Source organism: Tachypleus tridentatus, chromosome 4 (assembly GCF_004210375.1).
Source record: "Tachypleus tridentatus isolate NWPU-2018 chromosome 4, ASM421037v1, whole genome shotgun sequence".
Classification (NCBI taxonomy): domain Eukaryota; kingdom Metazoa; phylum Arthropoda; class Merostomata; order Xiphosura; family Limulidae; genus Tachypleus; species Tachypleus tridentatus.
The window spans coordinates 82,608,794-82,621,396 of record NC_134828.1 but is presented as its reverse complement, the minus strand read 5'-3'; the positions used below and the strand labels follow the sequence as shown (position 1 = coordinate 82,621,396).

At 31.3% G+C, this 12,603-nt stretch overlaps 1 protein-coding gene across 27 annotated transcripts in view; it reads right to left on the bottom strand.

Moving 5' to 3' along the window:
* Positions 1-12,603, bottom strand: part of LOC143249567 (nuclear factor 1 X-type-like) — a 68,360-nt gene that overhangs the window by 28,089 nt on the left and 27,668 nt on the right. For 16 of the 27 annotated variants that reach the window (XM_076499640.1, XM_076499643.1, XM_076499639.1 and 13 more), the window contains 3 exons: positions 11,328-11,384; positions 8,983-9,051; positions 40-387 (listed from right to left, as the gene is read on the bottom strand). In XM_076499640.1, the coding sequence (XP_076355755.1) occupies positions 40-387; positions 8,983-9,051; positions 11,328-11,384 (474 nt within the window). The remainder of the gene's footprint in view (positions 1-39; positions 388-8,982; positions 9,052-11,327; positions 11,385-12,603) is intronic. The other 11 variants (XM_076499653.1, XM_076499649.1, XM_076499652.1 and 8 more) reach the window with 3 other exon arrangements.

Here is a 12,603-nt window from a genome sequence, read left to right as displayed (position 1 = left end):
ATGAAAAAGTAAAAAGAGGCAAAATAAATAGACACTTACTGACAATATGGATATTACTAGGGTCAATATCACTTCCCCATGAAGTCTGACTGCTTAAACTGGCTGGACTATGACCATAAAATCCACCAACATCTCCAGCACCAGATTTTTCAATCTCTTCTTCATTGGACGAAATTCTTCGAAGACGTTTATTCCTTGGTTCGAATGGTGGACTACCTGGGTGAGTAGTTACCTCAGGGTTGACCATGCTCAGTGGTTGATGTCCTCCAACTCCAAGGCCTCTGTAGTCTGTAGAGGATGAATAGTTGTTGGAATAATAAAAAGATGATTCCATCTTGACAATGTTGAGAGGAAGTTGTATATCATTTGTAGGTTGCATTATGGAATCTATACAAACAAGCAAATAAAAACAAGAAAACCAAGTAAAAAATAATCTTAGTGATTTTTTTAATGTGTGGGTGTGGGTGTGTGGTGGGGTGTCATGCTATTAACATATGTTTTTATCGGTGTAAGACTGATTCACTCCAAGATAGATGTATACCTCATTGTTGTATAAAAGATAGTGCAACAAATGTAACACAGATTTACTCACTCAAAAATCTATTTACCAAACATGTTTGCATCTATCTAATATTAAATGTCTACAAAACAGAGTGATGTGTATCTATTGAATTGGTGTATTTCGTTATTTGTTTATACTTTAGTATAAGTGGATGTATTCATTTCATAAAAGATGTATTTGTGCCTTATACTTTAAAACACTTCACAGGTTAATGAGAAGTGTATTCACTTAAACATACAGATCCATCTGTTAAGGGAAATAAATGAAGTCGGCAATGCCATCAATGAACAGATAATGTTGACAATTGTCTCCATTCTTGGATACTAATGAAAATGTCAAAACAACAAAAATTATGCCAAATTTCACCAGCCAATCTTGTAATAAAGTACAAATTAACAACAAGTTATGAAATCTTGACATCATCCTACATACACAGGGTAGTGACTTGAATACCAAGCCAATGAAGAAAGTACTGGATCTAAGTAGATTTAAAACAACCAACAAACATTTAGGAACACTATTGTCAATAATCGTGATATTATGAGAACACACAGGTTCAAAAAATCAATTTCACTTAAAAATACACCATCCGATAACCTGAGCACTTTCAAAAGGTGGACCTTTCTTCATCAGATGCAAACAAGGAATAACCACGTAAAGCAAAGTATGAAAGAAAGTGAAAGTTAAGTGACTTCATGCCTGCTACCATGGAAACCCACTGTTTTCAGTAGCTTTTGATGTATTGTTCATGATGTTAGAAAAACACATGTTCGAGCAGTCTTGATAGAAATGTATAAAAACTTGATAACCCATGTTTTCAAAAGGTAGATCATTCTTCTACAGGATCAACCATTCCAGTTTGCCTCTTAAGAAGAAAGGTCCCCCTTTCAAACTTGCTTGGGTTATAGGGTTTTTATTCATTTCTTTCAATGCATTAGTATACATTTCTTATTCCTGGTAAGGTACTACCATAAATATGAATGTCAGGTATAGAGTAATTAAAGATATTGTTTAAATAAATAAATAAGTAATATAAAGTATTAAAATTCATTAAAAAAAAAGAATGTGAAACATAATTTTTAAAAATTCCAAAAGTTATTATAGATAAATAATAAGTATTAAAAAATTAAGTAATGTCTGAAAATTTAATACAGAAAGTGCATCACCATTTCTGCCTTTGTAGAAAGCTTTAATGAATAAAATATGTAGCAGGATGTGTGTAAAAAGGTTCAGACAAGAAAAAGAAACTAATCCAATTCCACTTTCTCAGATCATTAATCAAATAAACTCTTATGAAGGTGGATGTGTCTGAGGAGCACATTAGGCACATAATGCTTTATGAGTTTAAAAAAGGCAAAAGTGCAGTAGAAACTATATGAAACATTCAGGATGTTTATAGTGTAGAGTCTCTCAATGAAAGAAAATGTCAAATGTGGTTTCAGAAGTTCAGATCAGGTGACTACAGCCTAAGTGATGTGCCACATTCAGGTTGTCCTGTTGAGTTTAATGATGACTTGTTGCTTGCTGCACTTGATGAAGATTGTGTTGTAGCAGTTGAAGAACTAGCACAGAAGCTTAATTCAACCCATTCAACAGTTCACTGTCATCTGCAACAGCTTACAAAGGTGTCAAAACTTGGAAAATGGGTCCCCCATGATCTGACAAAAGCTAACCTTAGAACAAGAGTGGACATTTGCACTTCTCTGCATTCTTGTGAATGTAACTTACCTTATTTTGGACAGGTTAGTGAATGGAGATGAAAAATGAATATTTTATAAAAATGTTAAGTGCTTCAAACAATGGCTCAATGCAGGTAAACTGGCTAAAGCATAGCCAAAAATGGACCTGCACCCTAGGAAAGCCTTGTTAATCGTTTGGTGGGATATTGTTAGCATGATCCACTTTCAGTTGCTACCACGCAATGTAACGATTACATCAGACTTCTATTGTCAACAATTAGAAAGCTTGAATGTTGCACTGAAAGAAAAAGAGGCCTGCTTTGATCAATCTTAAAGGTGTTGGATAATGCATGGCCCCATACAGTAAGAATCACATCTGCCAAGATTGAAGAGCTAGACTAGGGAAAACTTCTACATTCTCCTTATTCTCCAGACCGTGCCCTATCTGATTACCATCTATTCTGAAGTTTGCAGAACTATCTTGATGAAAAAGAGCTTGGAACACAAGAAGATGTGAAAACTACCCTCTCTACATTTTTTTCCTCCAAATGCCAAAAATTTTATAGAAGTGGTGCATGTTTTCTTATAGCAAAGCCACATTGGGCTATCTGCTTAGCCCACCAAGGGGAATCGAACCCCTGTTTTAGCATTGTAAATCTGGAGACTTACCACTATAATAGCAGGGGGTGATATAGAAGTGGCATTCACAAGCTTGTGAATCATTGGCAGGAAGTAATTAATAATAATGGAACATACATTACTGATGAAATAACATTAAAACAATTTGTAATCCTTTCTATTTTTCTGAACCTAAAATTGGACATTACTTGAGGAATAACTTGATATAAGAAAACAAATAACCAATTTTCTGACAAAGACCAAACCAATGATCAAAAATCATAACTTCCAAAAAATTGAACAGTATTTAGTTTCAATTCAACAGGCTTCTCTTATGTGTCTTATAGCTTTAGTTTTGAAATCAGTTTCAACATAAATGAGTTGCATCATCAATAGAATAACCAGGTTCATTAAAGTGTTGAACTACCAACTGTTAGTTCATTCTCTATAGAAAAAAAAAGTGTTTTTTGTTGTTCATGTAACATTAATTCTGAATTTTGAGTAATAATCTTTTTAATTTTTATTATTTATCACTAGATTTTTTTTTAATTTCGCACAAAGCTACACAAGTGTTATCTGCACTAGCCATCCCTAATTTAGTAGTGTAAGACTATAGGGAAGGCAGCTAGTAATCACCACCCACTGCCAACTCTTGGGCTACTACTCTTTTACCAACAAATAGTGGGAGTGGCCATCACATTATAATGCCTCCACGGCTGAAAGGACGAGCATGTTTGGTGTAACAGGGATTCAAACCCATCACCTTCAGAATACAAGTCGAATGCCTTAACCCACCTTACCATTATTATTTATCAATAATAATTTTTGGGTTATTTTTTTTTAAAAATACCTATTTAACATTCCTTTTTTTAATTAATATATTTTCTCTTAAATTGTTTTAAACAATATATCTCCGACTTCTTTACACCTAACATTCTTATTTCAGGTAGTATTTCACCAAAAATAAGAAATGTTTATAATAAGACACTGAAAACTACTCAAAGCACTTCCAGATTTCCACAGTAGTATGCATGACATCACTTAAACTGCACATTATCTCGCATCTTGTTTTGCACAGCCACTCCATGCTTGCCTATGAAGAATAAATGTCTACTTTTCAACAGCTCTTTGGTTATATGGTATTCTATTTTTGAGATACATTGTCAATAACTATGAACTGTCATCAATAATCAAGGAAAGTGGGAAATGACAAAAATGGCTGGACTTCACTCAGAGATCAGAACAAATTTACAAAACAAGCTGATGTATTTTTTGCAAGGTGAGTTTATTCATCTAACACTACCTACAGAAAGATTTTGTATGCCTTGTACACAGGTTTTTCTATACTTAATGCATGAAGCATTTTATTAGTTTATTGACAAGCATGATAAGAACCAGAAAGGGTTTTTAAATTGTCAATAAATGATGACTATTTAAATAACCTTTGTAATTTATTGTAAAATAATTTTATTTAAGTGCTTGATTTTTTTAAATAATTAGAAATATGTACACTTGAAAACATTATATTTTATGTTTTTATAATTATAGCCTGGATATTTCAAAACAAATTAACAACATAGGGACATAATTATGGAAAAATGTATAGTACTGTTAAGAAAGAAAATGTCAGAATATCCGATACAGCTTAAACAGAGTTAAAAAACAAAAGCCACTCTGAAAGAATTAAAACTACAATAAACTAAACCTTTGTAGTTAGTAGCACATCATTTATGCTCTGTGATGATGTATTCAGGTACTGTGCAGGTTGAGGTGCTTGGTCAACTTTTTTGTATGTAAAATTATTAAATAAATAAGCTCTTAATTCCTACAAGGAAAAACTTCAGCACGTTACTTGGTTAAATTGTGGAACATACAAAAAATTATTTTCTAATTCTGGTAAAAAGATAACAAGTAACAGAAGTCTAACGATGATTAACACGGCCTCCCATAAGTGACAAATTTAAAATAGTTTAAATTACTCCTCAAGGTGTTCAAATTACAGGTACAATTTTTTGTGTCTACCATAAAATGGACAAAGCATGAATCAGTAAAATCATCTTAACAGACAACACCTTCTAACACTGTACAAGCTAATAATGCACTGGTTTAATTATGAATTTATTTACACTGTGCAAGGCAGTTCTGAATAGGAAATGGGAAGATAAAACATATTGCAAAGAACAGTTACATTTTATTTTAGCCAGAATGATCCAATTGAAAGCACTGTCATTATTGCTGTACACTTTGATACTGAGGTTATTTTGGATATAAAGAAATAACATTTATACCAAAATGGAGAGTTATAATTGGTGCCCAGCCTTTTGCTCTTGCCATGAAAGAAAGCTCCACAAGAAAGATGTAGTTGTAACAATTAAAATAGTGCAGTATTAGAAGGCCAATAGAAAGAGAACTAAATATCATCTAATGCTCACCACCACAGTCAAATGTTGGTTATCGCTATACTGAAGCACAAGAATTGGCAGTAAAAGAAGTTTGTCACAACAGGAAGTACCAGTGGAACTTAAATTTGATCAAGGATAGATATTCTGACCAGCAATATTCACTGATATATATAACAAGTTGATAATTAGAAGACAAGGACAACACTTCTCCATCTTTCTTTCAATGCAATTGTAAAATGATTTTAAAATATTGTTTTGAACCAAATGTTTAACTGTGAAAATAAACAATTAAAGGCAGGGGAACAAGATATGTTCTTGCTACTCCTGAGCAATAAGTCTGCAATAATTGGAGAAATTTGCTTCATTCTACTGTCTCTTATATTTGATATATTTGGAAATCAAAAGCATCACTGAACCTCCTATAGGGGTTGTCCTGATAACGATGATGCATTTCCAAGAGAACAAGTACACCATTAAATGTTGTTCATTACGACTAGCTTAAATGCTGTGGTAAAAGGACAGTTTATTGATTGTCTATTAAAATGGCCAAATTAAACAAGTATTTTTGATATATAATAACAAAAAGGAAGAATAAATCCCAGATGTCATGTCTAACACCAAATAAAATTCAGATCCTCCAAATCTTCTGGATTAGGAAGAAAAACTTTAAACACAGAACAGAAAAGACTGCTCAGAATCAGAACTTTGAAGAAAGTGTACAGAGTTTGCCTCACAATGAAAATAATTCATCAAAAGATTTCACATTACTGATAAATGAAGAAAGATACCCCATTCGCAGATTTGATTTCTGGACAACTTAAAAAGAATGTATGGAGTAATGATTGCAAAAACTCAAAGGACTCCTCAATTTACCTTATTTAAGAGAAAATAATTATGATTGTTAAGAGAACAACTTTAAAAAAGGCAATATTCTTGGACTAAAAGTCTTTGTTAAAAAATACATAAGGAGTTATTGGTTGTGTTCTAGTAGATTGAAGAGTTTTTAAAATCTATTTAAACTTAAGTTAGTCTGTTGCTTTAAGTATTTTTGAAGTACAGATGCTGCTAAGTGAATCAGTCTAATGTTCCAGACTTTGAATATCTGTTCAGTTCAGCTGTTTGAGTTACTCTATTGTTTTAGGCTTAAAGTACTGTCACGTCAGAATTAAAAACTTATCAACTAGATGTATTAATAAATAAGGAGTATTTTGTTATTTTTCAAAATATGCTGTGCATTCAAGAGGGATTCAGACATTTTGGTAGTGAAGTTAGAAAAAATGACGTTTCTCACTCTCCAAATGATAAGTAGAAACTACATAAACCTACCTTTCATCATTGCAGCTTCAGCCACATCAGAGAAAGGCAAGTAGAAATTGTTTTTCATTATTATCATAATCATCTGGAGAGTAAAAGGTCATGTTTTCAATTTTATTGCCTAAATGAGTAGTCAGATTTGTGAATATTCCAAGATACAAAACAAGTTTGAATTTCTAGAAGTAAAACTTCAATATACTGTAGATCATAATTTTGAAAAGTAGAATTATGAAATGATTTGTCATCAATTAACAATTTTATTATTTCTGAGTAAATTTGAGAGTTGTCTGTCAGTGCCAAAGAATCGTAGCCTTTTTTCTACAGGGTGGCCCGTAAGTTCCTACCCATCCATATGTTATTATGTTATATTCAATTACACATGTATTATAAATTTGTTTCTTTTTTCTCAGAGAAATATGGCCGATGTAAGCCCATTTACACTTGAAGAGCATATTGTGACATAATATTATGCAGCAAGAATAAGGGACAGCACACAGATACACTGGATACACAAGATATATGGATGGGTAGGGACTTACGGGCCACCCTATACAATGCTAGAAAACCTGTGGGCCTAAGGCCCACATTTACAGGGTCCCTATAATGCAAATTTAATGCTTGAATTATTATTTTATACTTTTTCAATTTAATCATCATTGCTGCTATAATGTAAGTTTAATTTCTTTAACCAAACTATGAACGGTAATTAGTAGATATACTTCCAGGGAATCTTCGTAGAAACATTTTAGTGAAATAACCACGTTCCCTAAAGGGTTGGGTGAAAAGTGTAACCTTCATACAAACCTTGGTACCTTGGCAATTTGTTTAGCAATATTCAGAAGTTAGCAAGTCCAGCAGTTTAGAAGCAGGGTTTTTTTGAAAATTCTTGGTTCTCCAATAGGTGGAATGACATTTTACTTTTGTAGAGATTGGGACCGAGATGATTTATTTGGTACCATTTAGAAAAGTTGGTGTGGCCAATAGTTTAGAAGAAATTATGTGACACACACACACAGGTACTGAATTTTATTATATAGATTTTCTAACTTCATTGTTACAGATTTTACAAGATTACTATAAATATTCCTATTTTACTTTAATATAGCAATGTACCATAAATACATAGTTACTTTATTATTTCAATACAATTATAATTGATCACTGGATGATTATTTGAATATGATTTTGGAAAATTCATTTTAATTTACTATTGCTTTAATTTTTACTAATAACATTTCAATATACTTTAAGGACATCTATCCAAAATCCTAATACAGGCACTTAATACATAAAGACAACACTGAGCATATCATGAATGTAAAGTCAGCTTAAGCCCAGTAATTAACCATAAAATATCTAATAGTAATGAAATAAAGTGATTTGGATGACATAACTGCATGACTGAGACAACATTTGTCAGAACAATAAAGTTACTGAAACAACTATCTTTGAAATACCCTTATCTTTTTGAGCAATATGACCAAAGCTTAGAAAACAACATTATCTACAAAGCCCTAATCCTCCCTCAGAACAAAATAATAATTTACAAAGTTGAAAATGATCCTATGAAAAACAATAGTCTTTACCACCACCACCACAACAATTATTAAATAGTAGTGTTATTCTGAAAACATGTTGACAACTATACTTAAGCAATATCAAAACAGATGTTTTGTCAGATAGAAAATAATTGATAAAAACTACAATATTTAACACCATTACAATACCTTCATGAATTAGTTTATTATTTGACAATATTGCTTTAAATAATGTGAAATATTCTAAGACAAAAACTTAACACCCTGAAAAAAAACATTTTCAGAATAGCACTGACATTTTATACTTGTTTTATTATGCAGCAAGAATTCAAATTTACCAACAGATATAGCAAAAACACTAAATGTGCTTTCTTTTTATTACTAGTGACTGAAATAATGATGAGATTACATATTTTAAGTCCCTATAAAATTATACAAGTTGCAATTCTATGATTGTCTAATGGTGTTAAAATATGTATATTATTCATTCATTCAAACCTTTCTCAGCAAATTGCATAATAAGGACCGAGAGCTCTGACATCCCACAACCATATTAATTTATCTGTATAAACCCTGATAAGATATGAATTTGACGGTAGATTTTCCCTCCCCTACAGTAAATCATCATTACAGAAAGTGTTAACTTGTTCAATTTATATGTTGCCTATCATACCCAACTCTTACTAAACCAGTCAATACAAGAATGTACAGCAAGATAAAATGAACAAATTTGATAAAAAGTTAGATTCCAAATAAATTAATACACAAAAAACATGCTTCAAGTAATTTTAAGTCACATAGACAAAGCAAGACATGCATAACGTAGAAGTATTCAGTGTATGTGCACAACAATAATTTACTAAACTTGCCTTTGGACAATCTGTATAGTTCAGCTGAAGTAAACACTCCTGTTGCAACGATTGTATTCCTACACATTTCTGGGTAGAAAAACAATTGCATTCCATTAGCATTATTACTTTTCATTCGTCTGAAGTAAATCTTCCATTCCAATGTCTTTTACTTATTCTACAACAAAAAGGAGCTTATTTCATTTTGAACATGCTTAAATTTTCTTGATTACAAATAACTAAGGTTGAGGCATCATGCCCACTCTGACAGGAACTCAAAAAGCCATAACAAATACAAGCTTTAATCTACTTAAAACAACACAAATCTACAGTTAAGGTAAAAATTCACAGCAAGATATTATGTTTGAGCACAAAAGGAGCCATGGAGTACAGTTTAGTAACAATTTTAAATTTATTAGAATATAAGAAGGATACAGAATAGCTCTAATAAACTAAAGTTTCACTATAAACTACCAGTAGAAAGAACCTTTTCTTTGGTTTATTATTAGACATGGAATGACTGTTACCTTAGGGATTTGAGCAACAAATATGCTGCACAAAGTAGCAGTAAACACAAATATGTTAAACTTATAATGACTTTCAAAACAGAAGTACCAGTCTTTGAATATCTTAAGCAAAGTGCATACCCCAACACTATCTCACTCTATACTTGCCAATCAAGAACTGGTTTATTCTTTCAAGGCTTTCCAGTTTTCTTCAGCACAAGCTAGCAAGATGTTCCACAATGTTATGTTAGCTCACATTTCCTCACTGTTTATAACATAACAGATACAAAACAAGACAAATGGTTTCTGTGCCAAAATCTCTCACCCTACCCATCTCAAAAAACACTATTAAAGTTACTTTGCAGTAACTGTAAATGATGAAATACAAAATAAATCTAAGAAAACTAACCTCAATATAATTATATGAATCACCAGTTCAAATCTAGTTCGACCATAGCGTGTTAAACATACAGTGACTGTGAATCAGAAATCACAAAACATGTCAAAAACATTTTCTTGTTTATATTTTAATGTTGCTATTCAAAACAACAGAAAAGTGTTTGTCATGGTAGGATCTAAATCCTTATGCAACTGTGAAAAAAACAGACAAAACTTGAAAGTAATTTATGCTTTGAAAACAGAAAACAACGTTTCTTAGATTACATGCCCATTTTCTTTTTACTACAATATACATTAGTATAATCAACATTCAAACTTGAAATTGTATTCTCCTTTACTTAACTAAAAACAACTATGTAATACTTGGGCAGTTACCTTGAATCTGTGTTTGATTAAATAAAGAACAGATACATCTATTTGTTCTTGTTTTCACCAAGAAATGTCAAAAAAGAATCTAATGTTTACAAGGGTTTCAAACATTTATGAATTGCATTTTCTCCAACAGATGGCTTTAAGAACAGCAAGCAACCAATTACCTTGCAACACAAGTACAGTGTTTTGTAGGTGTAGCTACAATATAATATACTCTTAAATAATTTTCATTTACATTCACTTATGTGCATTTTTAATGCTATTTTAAGGACTAATTTTTAATCTGCACAGTTATCAACAGCTTATCATGATGATTAATACATCCCAATTCTATTTACATTGACCACAATATTTGTTATGTCAAAGCTTTAGATTTAACATTTAGTTGTTTTTTTGAGTTCCATAATAATTAGATACCAACTAAAGTATTCAACATATATTACTAAATAAAAAGACATAAAGTTCATTACTTTCCAATACAATCAAATGTTTAATTTAGGTAATGTAAACATGTTATTAGGCTCCCCACTTGCAACAGTGCCAGAATCAGTGGCAACAACCTGAGTGTGGTCATGACCTCCATGGCTCAGACAAGAAGACAAAACATTGATTAAAAAACTAGTGAGCTTAAGGGCTAAAATTTTGGCTTCTTGCCTGAGTAGTTACAGCCACATGCAGTTAGAATGAACAGCCACAGCAGAGGTATTAGCCTTATAAAACACAACCACTAACTCTGGAATCAATTTGGCCAAAGGTAAATTAACATACATTTTGGAAAAATTAAAAAAATAATGAAATAACTTTTCAGCACAACAAATTAATTGACATAAAAGCAACTCAGGTTAGTGGTATTTATACATTGTATTAAAATTACCTAATCCAAATATGTTAAAGAAAATGTACAATATTAACAAATCCAATAGTTTCAATTAATTTTTCAGTTAGTAATCCTGTCTTGTTCTGTCAAACTAACTTTCACACTTCAGTTTCAGTATTAGTTAATCAGAACACTATCACTCAAAAGACAAAAAGGAAGTAGGATTTACACAAAGCTCTTTTATATTTTTAAAATAAAAAAGGGTCACATACCTCTGTCTTCAACAGCTTCGCTATCACATACACTTTCTCGTAAACCACTTAAAGTTTCTAAAAGCAAGGAAATACAATCTATTACAATCACAAGTGACTATGTTGTTCTCTTGTAAATGTTATTATTAACTCCAAAATTTATTACTTAACAAAGCAATGTTATCGAGCAAAATCAGTAAGATTTCTATTTGTGTTTCTGATGAAAATAAATCATCTCTTCTTTAACTCAAAATTAATACATATTTTCCTGGGCAAAACATCTCTACTCACAAACAGATGTTTCTTCTGACTGAATATTATGATAAATTTCTTCTGATTAAAATTAATAATTTCTTTATGCCAAAAATTAATAACTTTTCTTCCTCTTAACAAAGCTAATAAGTACATTTTACTTTGTTTATAATAATTAACATTGACAAACAGAAACTTTACTCAATCATTCAAACTAAATGCAAAACCTATAAATAAATGTCATAATATTCAGTTTTTCTCATGAGAATAAATTTGACATTCCAATACATATTCCATTTTATTCATTTACAATGTTTGTTTTTAAATAAAGGACAAGATCACTTTATCTTTAATAAAACTAAACATAAACTGAAGGTTAATCCAAAAGAGATGATTATACAAAACACTACATTTTCTAGTTAGTTCAGAACTATGTAATATTCTTTGAATAATTCAAAACTGATATTGTAACTTTACATAAAACTACACTGTTATGAACAAAAACTTCTAGCATTTTTAGTTATTTAAGTGTTTTTAGTAATATCCACTAAATTTATACTCTAATGTATAAAGAAAAACAAATGTGTGCAACAGCTCATTGCTAAACTGATTTTTGCCCTGAAACATTCAACAGTTATAACTTACCATTTAAAATTTATTGCTAAATCAATACTTCATAGACTTAAGTAAAAATATCAACTAGACAATTAGGTCTACTAAAAACTCTTGACAGCTGGCTTACATTCAAATCCATTAAACAGTCAGTGGGCTGTTTGTTCAGTCATAAAAAAAGAAATACTGCCATTCAATGGATAACTGCATAAGATTATAACAGAAGAGAAACAAGCCACCTTTAAAAGCTCCCCAGTCCTTGTTAATACACTAGAGACACTGCTGTTATCTGCACCCATTTCACTAACTGCTTCTACACCAGGATGTGTAACAGCTTTTATACAGAAATGCTGATTAAGAACTTCTTGGTACATGAGCTGAGTGACCAACTGTCTATAACTACATGCTATCAACCTAGATTTATAACACTAGT